At 44.0% G+C, this 22825-nt stretch overlaps 1 protein-coding gene across 5 annotated transcripts in view; it reads left to right on the top strand.

Annotated features, from left to right (window-relative positions):
- The first annotated feature begins 13206 nt into the window (after positions 1 to 13206).
- Positions 13207 to 22825, top strand: part of GMEB1 (glucocorticoid modulatory element binding protein 1) — a 29490-nt gene continuing 19871 nt past the window's right edge. For 2 of the 5 annotated variants that reach the window (XM_061186892.1, XM_061186888.1), the window contains exons 1-2: positions 13207 to 13260; positions 19515 to 19672. In XM_061186892.1, the coding sequence (XP_061042875.1) occupies positions 19545 to 19672 (128 nt within the window). In that variant the 5' untranslated portion in view covers positions 13207 to 13260; positions 19515 to 19544. Of the gene's footprint in view, positions 13261 to 17300; positions 17322 to 19170; positions 19326 to 19514; positions 19673 to 22825 lie in introns of those variants that run through there. The other 3 variants (XM_061186890.1, XM_061186891.1, XM_061186889.1) reach the window with 3 other exon arrangements.

Raw genomic sequence — 22825 nt, 5'->3', positions numbered from 1 at the left:
AGAAGCTCTGAGAGGCCCAGATCACAGAGCTAGAAAGTAGCAGTCAAGAGGTGAGCCCAGGTCTGAGAGGAATCCTTTGCTCTCACAGCACAGAATACCCAAGGAGAATGTCAACTAGAGGGGAATCTGTTAGAGAAGGAAGATTTATTAGGAGAGTGAAGCTTTTTTCGTTTTACTTATCCGTATTTTCCAGTTTTCTAAGGAAATATGGAGTACATGAAAAGATTAGAGAAATAATGAGGACACATAGTCACTGGAATACAAATGATGAAAAATAAAATCAGACTCACAAAGAAGCCAGTCACAGAAGACTATATATTATATGATTCCTTTTACATAAGATGTCCAGAAGAGGCAAATCTATAGACAGAAAGTAGGTTGGAGACTGCCTGGGACTGGAGTTGAGAGCAGGGACTGACTACAAATGGGCATGAGGGATCTTTTTGGGGTGAAGGAAATGTTCTAAAAGTAAATTATGTTGCACAACTCTATAAATTTACTAAAATCATTGAATTGTACACTTAAAATGGATAAGTTTTTTGATATGTAAATTATATTTTAATAAAGCTGTAAAAAAAATCAAGGGCTAAAAGGAGAAAAGTTCACTCAGCTAGGAGCCTGAGAATATATAATCAGTTTATGGAATAAGTTCCCTACTTTAGAAACTTTTTTTAAAAAATTTATTTATTTATTTATTTTTGGCTGCGTTTGGTCTTCGTTGCTGCGCGCGGGCTTTCTCTAGTTGCGGCGAGCAAGGGCTACTCTTCCTTGTGGTGATCGGGCTTCTCATTGCGGTGACTTCTCGTTGCGGAACATGGACTCTAGGGTGTGCGAGCTTCGGTAGTTGTGGTACACGGGCTCAGTAGTTTTGGCACATGGGCTTAGTTGCTCTGCGGCAATGTGGGATCTTCCCAGACCAGGGCTCGAACCACTGTCCCCTGCGTTGGCAGGCGGATTCTTAACCAGTGCACCATGAGGGAAGTCCCTAGAAACTTGACTTCAGTATATTTCTTGTATTTTGAGCTTCTGTGTGTTAGCTGAAAACTTTTCACTCACTCATTAAAACCCTTTAATGGCACCTAACTAGCTTGGGTTAACATCCTGTAAATTTTGAGTGACCCACCACCTTCTTTGTTCTCAGGGCTCAAGCCACACTGGTCTTCTTTCGGTTTCTCCGAAGCCACTACTCTCCTCAACTCAGGGCCTCCAGAAATTTCTCTCCTCCATCTGGAAATACTCTTTCTCAACAGCCTGTCTTCCTATCCCCTTCTCCCAAAGTGGCTAACTCCTCCTCATTCTTCATATGTCAGTTCAAATGTCACTTCCTCAGAGAGGGCCTCCTTGACCCCCCCAACCCTCACTAGGTTAGCTCCCCTACACTCTATTACACTCTTTCATAGCACCATATAATTCTCTGCAGAACATTATCATGATCGTTGTTAATGCATTAGTTGCAAAGTTAATTGTTCAGTATCTATATTCCCCAGCCAGATGTCACGTATGTGAGGGCAGGGAACTTATTTATGTCTTATAGACCACTTGAGTCCATGGTTTCTGGTGTAGTACCTGGCACATAATAGACATTCAATACGTATTTGTAGAGCATTTCACAATCCATGAAGTTCTTGTGTATATACAATTACATTGGCCACTATTTACTAAGCACCTACTGTGTCCTAGGATATAGGAGTAAACAAGATAGCATGTTTCTCAGAACTCTAATGGAAAACTGATGAATTCATAAAAGTGCTAACAAAAGATCAAGATGAAAAAAAAAATTAATTACATGGGACTGAGTTAACTGATGAGGATGATTATACTTTTTGTGACTTTCTGTTTGAATAAAAAAAAAAAATCCCACAAGGACTCAGAGGCAAAAAATATACAAATCAATTTTCACTGCAAAGTAAAGGAGCTGTTACAGTGGAGGATTACTGGACTGAATGTCAATATTACGACATAGTATGAGTGTGTTTCGTGTTTGGTAATTGCAATCATTGTTGCTTTTGTTGTGGTCATCCATTTACAATGCTTGGTGTCAGTTTATTTATCTCTTGTAAAAATAAAATACAGTGTGTGTGTGGAAAAAAAAAAAAGTGTGTTTCTGTCCATTCTGGAGAGTTGACTGTACTCTCCTATGTAGGACAAAACAATCTTCTAATTTTACAGGTAATGAAGATTTCACCACTTGCAAGAAAGTAGCAGACCCTTCTGAAATTAAAATAGAATTACTTCAAATAATATCAGAGACTCCCAACAGGATAGGTTTACTGCAGGCGGGTGGGGGAAGGGGAGGTGGTTCAGGGAGATGGATTTTGAGAGGCTATGAAGCTTTGGTATTTTGAAGGATGGAGGGGAAGAGGGTGTCAATTTGTCAGAAGAGAAGAGGAAGTTTCCATCCTTCAGATGGGCAGATGCCAGCGTGGCTCCTCTCTTGAAACCAACCAAATCTGGTTCCTGAGATCCCCTATCGGTCCATATCTCGGATGTTGGGATCAGTGACCACTGATAAGAAATGAAGGTCACACAAAAATTGTAGTCTATACACTAACTGAAAAGGAAATTAAGAAAATAATTCCATTTACAATAATATCAAAAAGAATAAAATACTTAGGAATAAATTTAACCAAGGAGGTGAAATGTAGCCAAGGAGGAGTGTAACTTGTACATTAAAACTACAAAACATTGCTGAAAGAAATTAAAGAAGGCAGAAACAAATGGAAAGACATTCCATGTTCACAGGTTGAAAGACTTAATCTTTTTAAGATGGCAGTACTAGCCAAAACAAACTGTGGATTCAGTGCAATCCCTATAAAAATCCCAATGACACTTTTTACAGAAATATTTAGAAAAACCCATCCTAAAATTCATTTGGATTCTCAAGGGACGCTGAATACCCAAAACACTCTTGAAAAAGAACAAAGTTGGAGGACTAAACTTCCCGATTTCAAAACTTACTACAAAGCAAACTAAGTAAAAATTTTGTGGTATTGGTATAAAAACAGACATATAGACCAATGGAATACAATAGAGAGTCCAGAAATAAATTGCGGCATCAAATGATTTTTTAAAAAATTTTTTTTCTTTTAAAGTACACCTGAATTATACATTATTTAATTTTTATTTATTTATTTATTTATGGCTGTGCTGGGTCTTCGTTTCTGTGCGAGGGCCTTCTCCAGTTGCGGCAAGTGGGGGCCACTCTTCATCGTGGTGCGCGGGCCTCTCACTATCGCGGCCCCTCTTGTTGCAGAGCACAGGCTCCAGACGCGCAGGCTCAGTAGTTGTGGCTCACGGGCCCAGCCGCTCCGCGGCACGCGGGATCCTCCCAGACCAGGGCTCGAACCCGCGTCCCCTGCATTGGCAGGCAGACTCTCAACCACTGCGCCACCAGGGAAGCCCACATCAAATGATTTTTGGTAAAAGTGCCAAGACCATTCAATGGGGAAAGGACAGTTTTTTCAGCAAATAGTGTTGGGAAAACTGGATATCCACATGCAAAAGAATGAAGTTGAAATTTTACCTTAAACCACATACAAAAAATAACTCAGATCAAAGATCTAAAACTTAAGAGCTAAAACTATAAGGTGCTTAGAAGAAAACAGGGGAAAAGTTTTATGACATTGGGTTTGGTAATGATTTCTTAAATATGACACGAAAAGCACAGGCAACAAAAGAAAACATAAGTAAATTGGACTTCATCAGAATTTACAACTTTTGTGTATCGGTAACCACTAACAATAACCACTACAGAATGGGAGAAATTATTTGCTCTGTCCCAGACCAACTTTTTCCTCTTCTATGGTGTCACCTCCTGCCCATGCCAGAGGATGAAACTCTAGGGCTGCCAGAACCAGGCCTTGAGTGGAATCTGCAGCAGGCCTGCTGTGGTGGGACCAGCTGACGAGTTCATGCCTGATCTGGAGGAGCAGTGGGCTCCCCTACCAGCCTGCTGTGGCCTTCCCAGTACGTGGGCCCAGGGCCCAGTGTGACCAGAACAGCCAATTTGGAAGAGGAGGCGGAAATCCTTTTATTTGATATCTCTGGATTTGTAAATGTTGATAACCAATTAAAACAAAAACAAAAACAAAATAAAACAAAAAAGAAAACTTCAGGCATCCTCTGGACTCTACATTATCCATCTGTGAAGAGGTATGGCCTATGGGTCCCCAGAGTGGGCAGCCTCTGGTCTCTCTTCCCAGGTATCTAATTCCAGCCTGGAACACTGTCTCCAGCTGCCTGGCCAGCTACTAACTCTGCAATTTCAACATGTCCACAACTGAATTCATAATTTTTATCCCTATTTCCCCTTAGATTCCCATCCCCCATCAAACCTGCTTCTCCTCTTGTCTCCTCCACCTCAGTGAATGGCACCTCCATCACTTAGTCACCTCCAAAAGACCCCTCTAAGACCACCTCCTGAATCCCCACCGTCATCACCTGTTCTGTTATCTTATAGCCAGAACCTCCTAATTGGTCTTTTGACTTCCTGTCATGCTGCCTTCTTTTTTTTTTTTTTTTTTAATATTTATTTATTTTGGCTGTGCCAGGTCTTAGTTGCAGCATGCAGGATCTTCGTTGCAGCATGCGGGGTCTTTTAGTTGCAGCATGTGGGCTTTCTTAGTTGCGGCATTCAGACTCCTAGCTGCAGCATGCATGCGGGATCTAGTTCCCCGACCAGGGATCGAACCCTGGCCCCCTGCGTTGGGAGCGCAGAGTCTTACCCACTGGACCACCGGGGAAGTCCCCTGTCATGCTGCCTTCTCGTCTTCATTCTTTTTTTAAACATTTATTTTTATTTTTGGCTGCGTTGGGTCTTCGTTGCTGTGCGCGGGCTTTCTCTAGTTGCGGCGAGCGGGGGCTACTCTTTGTTGCGGTGCGCGGGCTTCTCACTGCGTTGGCTTCTCTTGTTGCGGAGCATGGGCTCTAGGTGAGCGGGCTTCAGTAGTTGTGGCATGTGGGCTCAGTAGTTGTGGCTCGCAGGGTCTAGAGCTCAGGCTCAGTAGTTGTGGCGCACGGGCTTAGTTGCTCCGAGGCATGTGGGAATCTTCCTGAACCAGGGTTCGAACCCATGTCTCCTTCACTGGCAGGCAGATTCTTAACCACTGCACCACCAGGGAAGCCCTCATCTTCATTCTTAACTCCTCCAATGGCCTTCCTTTCCCTTAGAATTAACCTTGTGCTCCTCATTGTGGTCTACAAGACCCTGCATGAGCTGGCACTGGGATCTTCTTTTTACTCCTTTTCTTTCTGTCACTCTGCTCCAGCCTGACTGGCCTTCTCTAAGTTCCTCCAACACATGGATTTCACAGCCTTTGCCTGTGCTGTTTCCCCATAGAATCCTGGAATGTTCTGCTTCCAGATCTTCAGCTGGCTCCTTCTCATCCTCCATGCCTTAGCTCCTGAGCCAGGCCTTTCCTGTTCTCACTGTGTCTAGTTATGTCCCCTCCCCAGTCACTCTCTCTCTCACATCTCCTTTATAGCCCTTACTGACACCTGGCATATCCTGTCCCTTGTCTATATCCACTCCCCTCCTCCCTCCCCCACTTCCCCTCTCTTTCTACCCCCCCCCCCAATGTATACACTCTGCAATAGAATTTCTATGAGAACAGAGACAAAATCTATTTTATTCACACGGGACTCCCAGCCCCTGGAACATTGCCTGGTACATAGAGAGCACTCAAAAATCTGTGTTTACTAAAGACTGCCTGCACTTTTGTGTCTACCTCCCCACCCCTCGCAGCTCACCCCACCCTCTGTATCACATTCTTGGAAGCCAGAAGCCACTAATAGATGGGGACTGAATCTGGAAAGGAGGAAGTTCCGCCCGTAGGTGCAAAAAAAAAAAAATCTGGGATGAATCCAGATACAGTCAAGTGAATCACCTCCTCCGCACACCAGCCCCATCCACCCCTACTGTCCTCCACCACCACCAAAGCAAAAGGCTGACTTGCTGGTTTTGGAGCCAGAGAGGACAAGATTCAAGTCCTGCTGGCTCTGTGACCTTGAATCAGTCTCTGTCTTGGCCTCAGTCTCCTCATCTGTAAAAGGAACACGATAATGGTACCTCATTCACAGGGAGGTTGGGAAGAGTAAATGTGGTATCCACACTCACAGAGGGACTGGGAATCATATCTGGAATGGAATAAGCACTCAAGAAATGCCAGCTGGTATTATTATTAATACTCCAACTGGCACCACCCACCTACCTTTTAGAACAGAGCCCAGTCAGCTGCCTCCATTGGCTACAGGACCTTAGTTAAGGCCCTCTCTGGGCCTCAGTCTCCCCATCTGTGACGGGGACTATTAGTAGCTATACTTCTGAGTACATGCTCTCTACCAGGCGCTTGGCATATGCACTGTTATGCCCACTAGAGTGTAAGCTCCCTCAGCTCATGACCAGCTTCCTGCCCAGGGACATCATAGGCATGCCCAAAACCTCGCTTTTCACTGTCTCTTACTTCCTTTAAATTATCTTATTTTATTTTATTCATTTTTAATTTTTAAAATTGTGATTAAAATATACTTAACGTAAAATTTATCATTTTAACCATTTTTAAGTGTACAGTTCAGCGGCATTAAGTACATTCACATTGTTGTGCAATCATCACCACCATCCATTTCTAGAACTTTTTCATCATCCTCAGTTGAAACTCCCATTAAACACTAACAACTTCCCAAACCCCCCTTCCCTCGGCCCCTGGTAACCACTATTTTACTTTCTGTCTCTATGAAGTTGACTATTTTAGTTACTTCAAATAAGTGGACAGAGCCTGGAATTTGGACGGACCCATTGGGAGTGGCAGCTCTGCAACTTCTTAGACTTGTAACCTGAGGCTGTGCCACTTAATTTCACTGAGCCTGTTTTGCCTCTTCTGAGAAATGGGGGTAACATTCCCTACCTGGAAAGGAAATTCCCTGCCTGGAATTTTATCTATGGAAAAGCTCCTAGCACACTGCAGATACAGAGAAAGGGCTTAAGCAATGTTAGTTTCTTTTCCCTTCAATCCTATGAGCAGCTAGTCTCAGGAAATCATAATGGTTAGGCCATAGCATAGACTGAGGTCAAGAGCTCAGATTCTGGTTCTACCACATACCAACTATGCTACCTCAGTTTTCCTATCTGTAAAATGGGGACACTGCTAGTACCTACCTTGTGGGGATTCCATAAGTTAATAACAAGTGTTTAAAATGGCCTGGGGGTCTTCCCTGGTGGCCCGGTGGTTAAAAATCCACCTGCCAGACGTAGAGAATGGACTTGAGGACACGGGGAGGGGGAAGGGTAACCCTGGGACGAAGTAAGAGAGTGGCATGGACATATATACACTACCAAATGTAAAATAGATAGCTAGTGGGAAGCAGCCGCATAGCACAGTGAGATCAGCTCGGTGATTTGTGACCACCAAGAGGGGTGGGATAGGGAGGGTGGGAGGGAGACGCAAGAGGGAGGGGATATGGGGATATATGTATACGTATAGCTGACTCACTTTGTTATACAGCAGAAACTAACACACCATTGTAAAGCAATTATACTCTAATAAAGATGTTAAAAAATAATAATAATGAACATTGCTTTGCAATCAAATCTCAAAAAAAAAAAAAAAAAAGAATCCGCCTGCCAATGCAGGGGACACAGATTCGAGCCCTGGTCCGGGAATATCCTACATGCCGCGGAGCAATTAAGCCCGTGCGCCACAACAACTGAGCCTGTGTGCCACAACTACTGAAGCCCATGCACCTAGAGCCCGTGCTCTGCAATGAGAAGCCACCGCAGTGAGAAGCCCGCGCACTGCAACGAAGAGTAGCCCCTGCTTGCCGCAACTAGAGAAAGCCTGCGCGCAGCAACGAAGACCCAACACAGCCAAAAATAAAATAAGCTAAATAAATTAAAATAAATAAATAAATTAAATGGCCTGGCACTTAGTAAGCTTTAGCTGTTATTATTCATGCTGCTGTTGCTGTTACTTGGCTTGAAATAAACATAGTTAAGAGCCAGCAGAGCTGTGGTTCTTCCACCTGGCTGTCCATTAGAGTCATCGAGGGACATTTTAGAAAATTTTCATGGCCAGGCTCTAGCCTCACAGATTCCACTTGAATTTATCTGGGGTGGGACTCTGGTATGAGTATTTTATAAGATCTCCCCAAGTGATTCTATGTGCGACCAGGGATAGGAGGGCCACAACGGTGGGGTACTAGGAGCATGGGCTCTGGAGTGCAACTGCCTAAGATCAAATACAACACAGCCAACAAATAGATATATGAATGTGGGAAAGTTTTGTTTTTTTTTTCTTTTTTGGTTGCGTAGCTTGCACAGCATCTTAGTTTCCCGACCAGGGATTGAACCTGGGCCCTCGGCAGTGAAAGCACAGAGTCCTAACCACTGGACTGCCAGGGAATTCTCTGACTGTGGGAATGTTCTTAACCTCTCACGTTACACTGGGTTAATAACAGGACCTGGGAGGTTATATGGATCTAACGTGCTTAGAGCAAGCTCTCAGCAGGTCTGGGTACCACTGTCCCTCAGTTTCCCTGCTGTTTTCAAACTGATTGCAGCCACTGTGGGCCTTGTCCAGTTCATACCCACAGTCTCCCCAAGGGGGCCTGAAAGCCTTGAACATCCCACACGGGGGCCTCTCCTAACCCTGCCAGCTACCCCCAAAGTTATTTTTGGCCCTTCCACTGTTCAGCTTTTTTAGTCACCCGAAATGAACAGAATTATCTCCCAAACAAAATTGTCTGCTCAGAAATCAGAGAGACCCCAAGAATGCTAGAGGGGAGGATAGAACCAGACTGGCCATTGAAGTATGTCTCATATTGAAAAGAAGAAGGAAAAGGGAATTCCCTGGTGGTCCAGTGGTTAGGACTCTGCACTCTCATGCTCTCACTGCCAAGGGAGGGTGTGGGTTCAATCCCTGTCAGGGAACTAAGATTCTGCAAGCTGCTCAGCCCAGCCAAAAAAAAGGGAGAAGGAAGGGGATGGGGTGGGGTGAGGGTGAGGTGGGGTGTGGGAAGAGGAGAAGAAAAATTATTCTCTTCAATGTTTAGGAAACAGTGTTTAAGGGGAAAAGAAGAATAACATGGATTGCACATTCAAGACAATTCTTCAAGCTAAAGGAAAAAAAATGCATAGAAAAAAGATTGGAAGGAAATATACCACATGTTAAATACGTGGGTTTTTTTTTTCCTGCTTCTCCATCCTTTTATGCATTTTACAATTTTCTGCAGTGAACAGGTAATTACAGGAAAAACAATTAAGTGAAAAAATAAAAAAGGAAAGCCTTCACATGACTTTTTCGCCTCTTAAAATAATCATCTTTTGCCTTATGTCTTAGTTCCTTTTTTTTTGTCAAAAAATTTTAGGGCTCCCCTGGTGGCGCAGTGGTTAAGAATCCGCATGCCAATGCAGGGGACACGGGTTCGAGCCCTGGTCTGGGAAAATCCCACATGCCGCGGAGCAACTAAGCCCGTGTGCCACAACTACTGAGCCTGCGCTCTAGAGCCCGTGAGCCACAACTACCGAGGCCACGTGCCACAACTACTGAAGCCCACGCGCCTAGAGCCCGTGCTCCGCAACGAGAAGCCACCGCAATGAGAAGCCCGTGCGCAGCAACGAAAACCCAATGTAGCCAAAAAAAAAAAAAAAAATTTTAAAGAATTTTCTCCACTCACTGTTTCTGCTACTTCTCCCACTTACCATTTGATCCACTCCAATCTGGCCTCCTCCCTAACCTCAGAGGTGACCCACCCTGGAAGGATCAGCAATATCCTCTTAGCTGCTAAGTCCAATGACTCCTCCTTTTTCCTTGCCTGATCTCTCTGCAGTATCTGGCATTGTTGGTGCCATCTTCTTCTTTTTTTAAAAAAATATTTATTTATTTATTTAGGCTGCTCCAGGTCTTAGTTGCGGCATGTGGGATCTTTAGTTGCGGAGTGTGGGCTCTTTTAGTTGCAGCATGGGACTTAGTTGCAGCATGCAGACTCTTAGTTGTGGCATGAGGACTTCTTAGTTGCGGCACACGTGCGGGATCTTGTTCTCCGACCAGGGATCAAACGTTGGCCCCCTGCACTAGGAACCCGGAGTCTTACCCACTGGACCACCAGAGAAGTCCCGCCATCCATCCCCTTCTGGAAGCGCCCTGCCTGCTCTCTGGGCTTCTTTTCTTTTCTCTGTCCAGGGAGCTAAGCATTCTTACCACTTCTGGTTGGTTCCTTCAGGTTCCTCAAGGCTTAATGTTCCCCAGGTTTGGGCCTCGCATTCCCTGCACACTCTTCCTGGGTGACCCATCCACTCTTGGCCTCTGTGGCCCATCTACATTGACAGGTCCCAAAATCCAGTCTTGGACTCTTGCCTCAGACCAGTCAATCCAACTTCCTCTGGATGCCTTCATTTAGATGTCCCTCAAACACCGCAGACTCAACAAGTCCAAATGGACTCATTACTTCTACTTTCCCTCAATCCCCAACAAACTCTTCCTGCTTTGTTCCTTCACTTGCGGTCATCCTTGTCCCTTTCTCTCACTCCCCTCATTTGCTTGGTCACTAAGACCTGTTGGTTCCAATTTGGAACTGTGTCTGGAGCACAGCCATGAACTCTGCCCTGCATGAGTCCCTCTCTCTCTTGTGGGGATGATCCTAGCAAGATGATCCTAGTCTCCCTCACATAGTTTCCTTTTCCTGGTCTTTCTCCTCTCCAGTCCGTATCTCATAATTTTTCTGATCATTCATTCATTCGATCCACAAACATTTGCTGTGCACCAAACTCTATAGGTTGACACAAAATAGATAAATAATCCAGGGGATTTCACATTGTGGGGATTGCTATGAAGGTAAGCTGGGGGGTTGAGAGAAAATGACTAGGACATGGATGGGAGTTGTCTCAGACATGGTGCCCTGAATAGTCCCCCAAATGAACCTGACAAGTGCCCTGGTGGAACTGGGAGCAACAATGATAGGGAAGAAGGTGGCTGGGGACCCCACTTTAAGGTTGGGAGCCAGTGAAGGTCTGTGAGGAAGGAAAGATGAGAGTGAGCTCTGAAGACTTGAGGGAGGAGCTTCCCAGCTAGGGGGAAGAGCCAGTGACAAGGCCCTGAGAAGAGTTCCAGGCACAAAGAGAGCATCCAGAGCACAGTGAGTGAGGGGCAGAGGAGGGCAGGATGGAGATCACACATGGTGGCCCTAGTGAGGGGTCTGGATTTTATTCTAAGTGCAATGGGAAGCTACTGAAGGGTTTTTAACAGGGAAGTCACATAATTTGACATCATTTCTTTAAAGGGTTACTCCCTTTAGGTGCCTAGGGCGGATAACATTTGCAGGTGGGTGGATAGGGTTGCTGAGTACTAGAAAATTACTTCAGTGGTCCAGGTAAGTCCTGTGGGCTGGGGCTGGGTGTTAGCACTACAACTGAACAGGACTTAAACCTCCCTTGGTTCCCCACTCCTTGCAGGATATCTCCTTACCCCTTATGAGAACCATCTGGTTCCAGCCCCCCTCTTCAGGCCCATTTCCCTGTATTTCTTTGTACATGTTCTTTTTGGAATGCTCTTCCCCACTTTTCCCTTTGATGAACTCCTACTCATTGTTTGAGACCAGGCATAAATGCCCCCTCCTCTGTGAAGCCTTTCAGGATTCCTCCAGGGAGAGTCTTTTGCAATTTTTCTGTGCTTTGTTTATATCTCTATGATAACACCTATCACACTGTACTGTCTTGTATGTTTACAATTCTGTCTCTGAAGAAGGTAGACCGAGAACTTCTGGAAGGCAGGGACAGGATTTTGGTCAATGTTCAATGAGTGCATGATGCATAGTCAAAAGATATAGATGATCTTGCTGTGAAATAGTTCACAAAGGTCAAGAGTCCACTCATGACCAGCCCCTATTATATTCAAAATCACCTACTAATGTGTAAGTTCTTGATCATAAGAACAGATATGAACATGGATACTAAGTCTCCTTATTTGATCCTGGAAACAGCCCTCAGAGGTGGGCACAGTGGGAAAATCATCTCTATTTTACAGATGAGGAAATCAAGGCTTAAGGGAGTTGTGACTTGGCCAATATCCCTGGGCTGCGATAACCAAGCCTAGAATCCAGGTTGTCTGACCCCCAAATCCTATTCTATTGTTTGACTCCTGGGCTGCCTACCTGTTCTTGAATCAAGAACCTGTAAAACTTCCTGTCACCTCGTCATGACAGAGGGGACAGAGATCAGAGATGTGACTCGTAGGAAGGGGCAAGATGGGGAAGCAATTCTCTCTCCCCTTCCAAAACAGTACCTGCATACCACTACCTCATTCGTTCTTAATCACGGTAGCAACATCTGAGTGGTTATGACCATGTACTCTGCAGAAAAAAGGGCCTGAGTTTACATCCCGGCTATACCATTTACAAGTTTTGTGACCTTGAGGGATTAGTTAACTTCTCTTGGCCTCCTGTATTTTATCTGTAAAACGGCAGTGAAAAGAAGCTATTTAGTAGAGCTGCCAAGAAGATTATATGAGACAAAGGCATCTTCCTTAAGGCCTGGCCATAGAAAGGTCTTAATACTTGCTAATTACTATTACTGGCCCCAGGAACTTTCCTAAGCATTTTCAAGGATCATTTCTTTTAACACTTAACAACAACCTACGTCCTAGGCGAAATAGGGGCTTAGAGCTGTTCAGTAACCCCCAAAGAATTTATGACTTGAACCCAGAACAAACCTCACAACCAGAAAAGGCTTGACAAACATGCATGGGTGAGAACGCAAAGGAGTTTGCTTACTGACTCTATCCTGAACCAGACCTTTGATTTCAAAATGATAGTTGTATCATCACTTCTGAAGGTCTGATGAACGTAAGCTTCATAACCGGGTTTCAGGAAGAGGGGCAGAGTCCTCCAAGGGGAGTCCTGCCTTTGAGAGACATGCCTTTGCCCCTGATTGCGAATGAGGTTAGTCTTTAATTTAGGTCTCGTTTTCCTCACCCATAAAGTGGGGTTAGAAGAGTTATCAGGGTCCCTGGCGTCCCTCCCAACACTAATTTTCCAGGGCAGGAGATTCCTGCTCTGATAAAGGGCCCAAACCCTTCGGCTGAAGTTCATCCTCCGCGGGGCCGACAATAGGGACGCGTCCCCTTTAAGGAGCCAACTCGCCGGCGGCGGCGGCCGGAAGTGTTGAAGCCGGGCCTGGCGGCGGCGGTGGCGGTAGCGGCCGTGGCGGCGTCTGCGCATGCTCCGTCGCCCGCCCGCCCTGGCCGCTCGCCGCCCGCCCGCCCGACGGAGACGGTGAGGAGGGGGAGGGGTGGGCGCGCGGGCGCGGGCGCGGGGTGGGGTGGGGGCGGGGGGGCGGGCGCGGGGGCCGCGCGGCGGCCGGCGAGGGCGGGCGGGCGCGCAGGGGGCGGGGGGCTCCTGCCTCCGCGGGCGCCTCCCCACGCCCTGTGCGTGCCGCCGCCGCCGCCGGGGAGCGAGCGGACGTCGCGGCGCCGCGGGGGGGTGGGGGGACGCTGCCGCTGGGTCCGCCCGAGCAGCCGGGCCGCCCCCAGCGCGGCCGGCCGCGGCGCCCGGGTCCGGACCCCGGCCGAGAGCGGCTGGGGGCAGGCGAGCCTGGCATTGGGGGGCCCCGGAGCCTCGGACCGAGGGGCCCGGAAGTCCTCGGCCGAGGGACCAGGAGGGGCCGGAGCGACTCCGGACTGAGAGGCCCGGACGCCCAGGACCCTGGGGAGGGGTCCGGGGATCCAGGGGTATCCCCAAAGGCGGGATCCGGGGAGCACCAGGCCCTTCGATGAGGAGCTGGGGAGAGGCCTGGGTCGAGCTGGGGAGAGGCCTGGGTCGCGCTCAGGCTGGGGGATAGTGGTGAAAGTGGGGCGAACAGTGAAGGAAGCCCGCTGCCCGCCCGGGAGTATCCCTCGGAGCCTTGGGGTGGGGAGCAAGAGCAGAGAGTGGGTTTTGTTGAAGAAAGGAGGGTCCACGCTTCACCCGGGGGCGCGTTAGAGGCCTCGGCCATTCAGTCCAGGGGGAAAGAAGCAGGTGCTTCCCCGAAGGCGTGGTGACAGGTCCGGTAGTGGGAGCAGGGGACAAGAAAGAAGAGCTCCAAGGGAAAGTGAGCAGGCCCCTACCTTCCCCTAGATGAGGGGGCGGTAGGAAGACACCTCAGAGCCTCCAGAGGAAGGAATGAGAAGGGTCCAGATCTGTGAGGGAATAACAGAGAGCTGGGAGTACCTCCTGATATTATAGGTGGAGAGCAGGCTGATCTGGTCTGTCGGGGATGGGGAAACCCGTGTTTTTGAGGACCGGACAGAAGATAATTGATGGGAAGAAGGCTAGAGTACCCTTGCTTTCTAAAATGACAGGGGAATTGGCCTGCTGTCTTCTAATTGAGGGGCAGGAGAGGTGAGGGCAGACTCTTACTTGAAGGTCCTGGAGTGTGATCCACCCAGACTAAGGCACGTCAAGTCTTGAGCTAGGGATCAAGGGAAGGCTTGGCCGTCTAAGGAGCAGGAGGAGGCCTGCATTCTCCTCTCAAGATGCGAGAAATTAAAAAACACTTCCTAACAGACACAGCAGGGACCTTAACTGGTGTCTGTTTAGGAGAACCAAGAAGTGGCATTTTCCTCCTTAACCTGGAGGATTAGGGAAAGGGAGGATCAGATAATTCTAGTCTCACAGAGGATTCTTTTCTCTCTTTGGGGGACTTCTTCATTAAATGGACTGCCTCCCCTAATTTGTCAGCCTTTTATCAGTTATGTGTATTTAAATTAGTCTGCTGACTTGATGACTTTTGTCATTAGTTGTTAGTCAACCACTTATTCATATTTACTTCAACAAACATATTGAATAGCCAACTTGTACTCAACTTCATTGGGTTAGTTTGGGCTGTATTTTGGTCTTGTCCTAAGCAGAAGTCTCCTCAACTATAGTACGGTGACCCTTCAAAAAACCCTTTTACTGGTCAAGCAGATTTGGAAAAGAATACAATAAAATTCCTAGTAATGAAAACTGAAATGATTGAAATTTAAAACTTAATTTAAAAAAAGAGTAAACAATAGATTTGACACACTTGAGAAAAATCATGAAAGGGAAGATAGACATGAAAAAACAAAACATTCACGCACCCACAAAAAACCCTTTTATGCTATTGCTTCCCTAAACACCTACGTAGTGGTCACCAATATGTGACTTATCCAAACTTCATTTGCTCTGGCTCTTTTCCTCACAGTGGTCCTATGTAGTGATCTTATTGGCTTCATTACATCTGGTAGCACCCTGGATCACCTACTAAATACGTGAGGAGGAATAAAGAAGGAAAAAAAAAATCCAGGAGTTTTGGCCTCATGTAATAATAAAGTTTTAACTTGGAAATTTCTTAAAAATAGACCACACAGTCTACAAAAATTACAATGAAGTATGGAATAAATACATTTTGGAGTTAGAAATTTCAGGATATCTAGTATTTCTGTTAGTCCGTTTCAGCTACCAACTCTGATGTTACTATGATCATGTGACACTTGTGCTTACATCTTGCCATGTTTTAAACAATTTTCAGGACACAAAGTGAATTTAATCCAGAGTAAGTCAGATTATCATTTGTTTAGTTTTTTGATAGTTTATGTGAGTTGTCGTGCTTACTTTCAAGGTGTCTTATTTGTCTTTGAAAATAGCTACAAATAATTCTTCCTTTTCACATAAGTTTGACATATTTCCTTCATGTGTGTTCTCCTAGAATTAGAGTGTTGTGCGATTCCACAATGAATACTCTAAGGCCCCTTCCATGAAATACCCAAAGGGGCAACTCACTCATCTTGCCTTAGGAGTTTTGGTTGCTATAAACAAGAGCTACTTTTCAGTTTACACTCAGCTCAAAGAGATGACCTTGCAATTAACCAGTGTAGTCTGTAGAGCTGGTTCGGGTTACTTGCTAGGAATATGGTATTTAGGATGATAAGAGATATTCAACCCAAACTTGCTTCTCTAAAGAATGTAAGAATTGCCATGTTGGATCAGACTTGTCTCTGACTGACACTGAGAGATATGTCGTGGATAATTATCTTCTCTGATAAACTCTCAGAAGGTTAGAGAAGCAGCCAGAACCTTCCTCTTGAGTTCCGAGGTGTGTGGGGGGTAAGGAGTAAACTATGAGTTCTTATTGAGGAAAGTATTAATCAAGAAGTTAGTCTACCACTTATTCAGAGTATTGTAGAGAGGACTCAACCTTAGGGTAGAAGGTTGAACTAGAAGCATCCTAATTCCGCTTCTCTAACCCATTAATTTACCTATGCTATTAATTTTTTAACATTTAAACCATTTTTTTGAAATAATAAATTCCCTACGATTGTTACATGCTGAAGTATTACATCTTTTAAATTCATTAAATATGTAACAGAATAGTGCTTTACAACAAACAAGTGTCCGACAGATGTTAGCTGTGATTATTTTAATTCACCCTACATTTTTATGGTTCAAACTTTGACGATATCTATTGGTTCAGTTATTCTAGGATTTGATGGCATTTTATACTTCATCATATCCCTTTTGGCTTTTTCTAGACTCAAGGGTCCTAATCATTTAGGTTCTCTTGCTGGCAGCCAGCCACACCAGTCCATTGATTCTCTAATCCCCACCCCGGCCAGTTTTAAACCTTCAATTTACGTAAGTTTAGATTGTATATTGTAGTATCTTGCAATTACTTTTTTCCTGTACTGTGTGACAATGTCACACATCTCTTTCCCTTCTGTAGCTCCTTAAGAGCAGATAACATCCCTTTTCATATCCAGGGAGGCTAAGTCTGTGTCTGATGTGGAGTAGGGACTCAGTACATATTGAACTGGCCATAATGATGGGCAATAAGCAAGGCAGCTTAGCCTGAGCTGTCTAAGTAAATTGATATCCCCTCAGTTAAAGACGAGAAAATTCTAGAAGTCTTTTAGGGTAAAGTGAGTTTACTCATTGCATAAAAATTTATTACATACATGCTATGTGCCAGATTTTCTTAGGAAGTTTTAGGTAGGCAGTTTTGTAAATAGAAGTCTGATATTTGAAAACTATTTATTACACTCGGGAGTCCTGGGCACTGAGCTAGCACAGGGGAGCCTGTTGAAAAAGAAAAGCTATCCTTTCTCTGCCAGGATGTAGTCTGAGAGGGAGAAGCTGACAAAGGGGGTTGATGGTTGTGACAGGGATGCTGCAGGCGCTGAGGAAGCAAGAAGACCCTCTCAAATCTAGTCAGGGATGTCACAGATGGCCTCTCTGAGGAAGCGATGTTTTAAATAAGTCATAAAAGTTTAGCAGTGACTTGCCAAAAAGGAAAGAGAAGAGAATTCCCAGTAGAGCAAACAAGTGTGAAGGCTCAGGTGAGGAAATATGGCTTAGTTGAGAAATTGGAAAAAATGCAATGGCAGGAGCCCACCATGTGAGAGGAAGAACTGTGAGAAATGAGGCTAGCAGGGTGGGCAGGCGACAGATTTGGTGGGTTTTGTAAGCCATGTTAGGGTCTTTACACCTTAATAGCGGCAAAGGGAATGCACTGAAGGATTTTTAAGTGGGGGAAATGGCCTTTAGTAAGATGACTTTGTCTGCTCTGTAGATAATGAATTGGAGATCAAGACCAGAGATTAGGGTACTGATGAGAAGCAGCTGGAAAAATCCAGGTAACAGTGTGGTGGCTCAGAATATGATGATGGCAGCACAGATGGAGAGTGGGGGTTGGTTAAAAGAGATACATAAGTGATAGAATGGATAGGATTTGGTGGTTGGTTGGATTTAGAAAGAGAAGAGGAGTCAAAAATAGCTCCTTAGTTTCTGGCTTGAGAAAATGGGTGGAGGGTAGCACCATTTATTGAGGCAGGAAACATAGGAGCAGGTTTGAGAGGGAACAGGCTTTCAGTTTAAGGTGCCTACAAGATATTTTAAGAGGCTTTTAGATATAGGAGGTGTTGAATCCAGGAAAAAAGTTTGAATGTGAGAATCATAAAGGGCAGAAGTCTAAGTCACATATGAGGAATTTTAACTAGGTCAAACACAAACAAAAATTGATTGAACCAATGTATGTCAGTGCCTATGATGAGCAAGGCTGTGGGAGACAAGATTTTTATTTTTTATTTATTTTTTTAATTTTTAAAAAAAATTTTTGGCTGTGCCATGGCATGAAAGAAGCAAGATTTTTAGATAAGCAGCACCTGTTCTCACAGAGAGTGTAGTGTAGTCATGGAGGTAGATGTCTGTTCAGTTAACTGCAGTGCAAGGCACAGTGTGATAAGCACTAGAGGAGAGCTGCAAGCAAGTATTGGGGGACCTCAGAAAAGAAAATGGTTTGGCAGTGGCTTTGTGGAGGAGTGAGCTTTGAGCTGGACCTTGAAGGGAGAAGGAGATGAGGGAGAAAGGAGTTTTGGGCTTATGGAATAACAAAGGTAGAGAAACCTGAAAGTACATACTACACGTTCAGAAATCTGGGGAGGTTGGTGTGGCTGGATCTTAAGATTCTTGGGATACTATAGTTGCAGATGAAACTGGGAAAATTTGGGGGCCAAATGAGGGAGATTTTGAGTGCCATGTTAAATGTGTGTATTATAGGCAAACAATTACTGTGGCAGAGCTGAAATGTGGATTCTGTCCTCTGAGTACTAGTTACATATTCAAACTTGCATCCATTGTCTATCTAAGCACATTTCAGCACAGTCCTAATCATCTTCAAGTACTCACATATCTAAGTAAATAGAGTGTTCTTATCCATATTCTCTTATGTGACTCTATCTTTTCAGCTGTGAAGACTAACAGCTGCAGAATAACTTGGGGCCCTCTGAGTTTTCATTAAGATAATGCTTTGAGTTACTTTAGAGTCTCTGCAGGGGAGATGTCAGGCAAGACCCTATCTCCATTCAATATGAGGCAAAAAGGTATTAAGACGTTCCTGGAGGTCATGCAATTGGATTCAGCATTTATTAAAAAACCACACGATGCGAACAATCTTTCTTTTTCCCATGCAACTTAGTTTAGTTAGCAGATACTTATTAGTATCTGCTTATTAGTATCTACTCACAAAGGACAGAGCACTTGATGAGGTATAATGGCTGGTTGCAAAGAAAATAGATAATTCTTACTTCCTAGGAGCTTAGTTTGGGATGGAACTAGTGCTGTGCTGTAAACCAGCTCTCTAGAAGAAAAAATATCCTGATTTGTAATGTTTGTCAATTTCTGTGGTGTATATTCTCCCAGCAACTGATTTCAAGCTACCAACTTGATGTCACTAAACTTGGAGTTGGGAAGCGATGTGCACAGTTGGTTCTCTGGAGCTGGTAGAGCTGGCTCTAGCATACCACTGGGTGAATCACACATACTAAGAAAACCTACAATAACAAGTGAGTACTAAGGCATTTCTGGAAAGATCAGAGCCTATGTCAGCCCCTTCTCACAGTTCCCATCTTTTTCAGAGGACCATGATCTGCAGGGTGCCCTGGGAATTAATAGTTATTATCTTGGTGTTCCTTTCCTATGGTTGCCATCTTTTCAAACCAGACAAAGTTACTGGTGCTTCTTGTTTCTGACAGCAGCTCCAGCTATCTGACTTCATGTGAAAGATGGCTAATGCGGAAGTGAGTGTCCCAGTGGGGGATGTGGTTGTGGTACCCACTGAAGGAAATGAAGGGGAGAATGCTGAAGATACCAAAACCCAAGTGATCTTGCAGTTACAGCCTGTACAACAAGGGTAAGTGACTAGAGATTTGAATATTTTGAAAAATTTGAGAGGTTCAAAGAGTGAGGAAATTATAACTTTAAGGTGATTTAGCACAATGGAACATTCAACATCAAACTCTTAGAGCTAAGTTTTCATCTCTGTAATGTACTGTGTGCTATATTTGTCATTCAGTACTTATTACAACAGTTTGCTGTTTCCTTGTCTCTCTCCGTCTTCTCTACTGTGAGTTCCTTGGGGGTAAGTTACATGGTTCCCTCATCTTACTTATCCACACTGTTTAGCACAAGGCCTTGATACATGTTTACCAAAAGACAGTGTAGTTAGAGTCAGAGGAGAATAGGCAACTGTAAAAGTATTCCTACCAGAAGTTCTCTGGACCCTCGTGGATGGGCAAATTACTAAGCTTAGTCTATCAAAAAAATATTTATCAACCACCTACCATTACACAACGTATTTCAAAGGTGTTGAAAGAAATATAGCACATGGTTCCAACCATCATGGAGCTTGTAGTCTAGTTGTGCAAGGCAAAAATACATGTTTGTAAATAAAGAGATCACTTACATGGCAAAACCTAAGAAGTTCAGAGTGGCATGGTTAGGATGTGCTTTTGAATTCAGAGGATCACTATGAATTTGAAAGAAGAGATAAGATTTTTCAGTGGTCTTGAAAGTTAAATGGGAACTAGATCTACAGAGAGAAGCGGGGGGTAGTTATTTAAAAAAAATTATTTTTTATTTTTAAAGTTTTTTTTTCGTTTTGTCAAATACAGTTTTTTTTGTTTTTTTGTTTTTTTTGGCTTTGCCGCGTGGCACGTGGGATCTTAGTTCCCTGACTAGGGGAGGAACCCGTGCCCCCTGCATTAGAAGCATGGAGTCTTAACCACTGGACTGCCAGGGAAGTCCCAGGGGGGTAGTTATTTTATTTTGGGGAATGTATAAAAGATTCTTCAAGGATCAGAAGTGTTCTTGGGCAAACATATACAGTTGGCCCTCTGTATCTGTAGGTTCCGCATCCACGGATTCAACCAACCTTGGATAAAAAATATTAAAAAAAGAAAAAAATCCAGAAAGTTTGAAAAAGCAATATTGAATTTGCCACATGAAAGCAACTATTTACATAACATTTACATTGTATTAGATATTATAAGTAATCTAGAGATGATTTAAAGTATATGGGAGGGACTTCCCTGGTGGCTCAGTGGTTAAGAATCTACCTGCCAATGCAGGGGACACAGGTTCGCTCCCTGGTCCGAGAAGATCCCACATGCTGTGGAGCAGCTAAGCCCGTGCGCCACAACTACTGAGCCTGCACTCTAGAGGCTGCGAGCCACAACTACTGAGCCCACGCGCCACAACTACTGAAGCCCGTGTGCCCTAGAGCCCACGTGCTGCAACTACATAGCCTGTGCTCTAGAGCTCGCGAGCCACAACTACTGAGCCCATGCGCCACAACTACTGAAGCCCGCTTGCTCTAGGGCCTGCGTGCCACAGCTGCCTAGCCTGTGTGTTGCAACTACTGAAGCCCACGTGCCTAGAGCCCGTGCTCTGCAACAAGAGAAGCCACCGCAATGAGAAGCCTGTGCACCGCAATGAAGAGTAGCCCCTGCTCGCCACAACTAGAGAAAGCCTGTGCACAGCAATGAAGACCTAACACAGCCAAAAATAAAAAAAATTTTTTTAAATAAAAAAGTAAATAAATAAAGTATATGGGAGGATGTGAGTAGGTTATATACAAATATTCAGTACTATGCCATTTTATAAGGGACTTGGACATCTGTGGATCTTGGTATTTGCAGGGGTGTCCTAGAAGCAATCCCCCACTGATACCAACGGACGGCTGTAATCCAATTCCAGTCTACTAAGTAATGTACCTTGCCTTAAAAATTTCTGGAGAAAAACAGTTAACCTATCTTGGTAATTTAAAAAGCTTTTTAGTATAGGAAATTTCAAATATACCCCAAAATAAAGAAAATATAATGAACCCCCATGTAAGCATCCATCACCCAGCTTCAACAGTTATCAACACATGGCCAGTCCTTTTTTTTTTTTTTTCACATGGCCAGTCTTATTTCATCTCTACATCCACCCACTCCTGAATTTTTTTGAAGCAAATCCCAGACATTAGTATGTATCTGTAAAAGATAAGGACTTTTTCTTTTTCTTTTTTAAAATATAAACATAGTTTGCTGACATTTCTGAATATTGTTAAGCATAAAGGAAACATTCTAAGGTCTATAAGGGTAAGTTGATATAAATAATGCCTAACATATAGCCTATAGAGTGGTTTAAATTTTTATTGGCACCAACAGATTATGCATGCTTACTCAAACTCATTTGTTTGGGAATTTTGTTTGATACACATACACATACTTGTAGTTGTTACCTTTTGATGTAGGGTAACATCAGGAAGAATTAAAGGGCAGGTTCTTTAGTTCTCCGCAGCTTTATTTTCTTATGGAGTCATCATTTCTTCTGTCTTTCCTAAAGTACTCCAGTTGTCACTTGTCCTGTCCCTAGTAGAGACAGAAAAAACGTCTCTGCTACTTAGAGACTTAATTCTTTTGAAGATTTGGTTCCACTTATTTTTCTGTTTGTCTTTTTTATTTTCCAAATGATATTGCCTTTTCTAGAAACCTCTCATTGCTTGCTTAGGTAGAGGGATCTTTGTACAACATATATTGACTCCCCACTCCACTGTTTACACTGAATTTTAGTGCATGAGCTAGTGAATAAACATTTTGAGGTATTGCTTTTTTTTTTTTTTGAGGTATTGCATTTTGAGATGCCTGTCGGTTGATTTTTTTAGTTGTATTATTTTATTATTTGAATATTTTATTGCATTTTAGACTCATTTTATAAAAATGAGCAGGGTACAAAAAACAGTGATTCTAGTGATAAGAAATACTGGTCTCATAATTTTAATACACTTGAGACAAAGATGGAAATCATCAGGTGTCAGTCTTCAGCCTCATCACACTTAACCTGCTTGGCTACAGTTCAAGTATGAAGGAGAGAAACAATCAAAGAGTATGTGTGAATTGCTGGGAATAAATTGGTAAAGATTATATTCAAAAGGCAAGAAATAATTAGGGATTTTATATAAGTATTTTTAGATTTCAGTATATAATTCCTCTTGCCCATCTTTTTAGCTTTTACATATATG

The sequence above is a fragment of the Eubalaena glacialis genome, chromosome 3 (assembly GCF_028564815.1).
Source record: "Eubalaena glacialis isolate mEubGla1 chromosome 3, mEubGla1.1.hap2.+ XY, whole genome shotgun sequence".
Classification (NCBI taxonomy): Eukaryota; Metazoa; Chordata; class Mammalia; order Artiodactyla; family Balaenidae; genus Eubalaena; species Eubalaena glacialis.
This window is presented reverse-complemented; position numbering and strand designations above follow the sequence as displayed.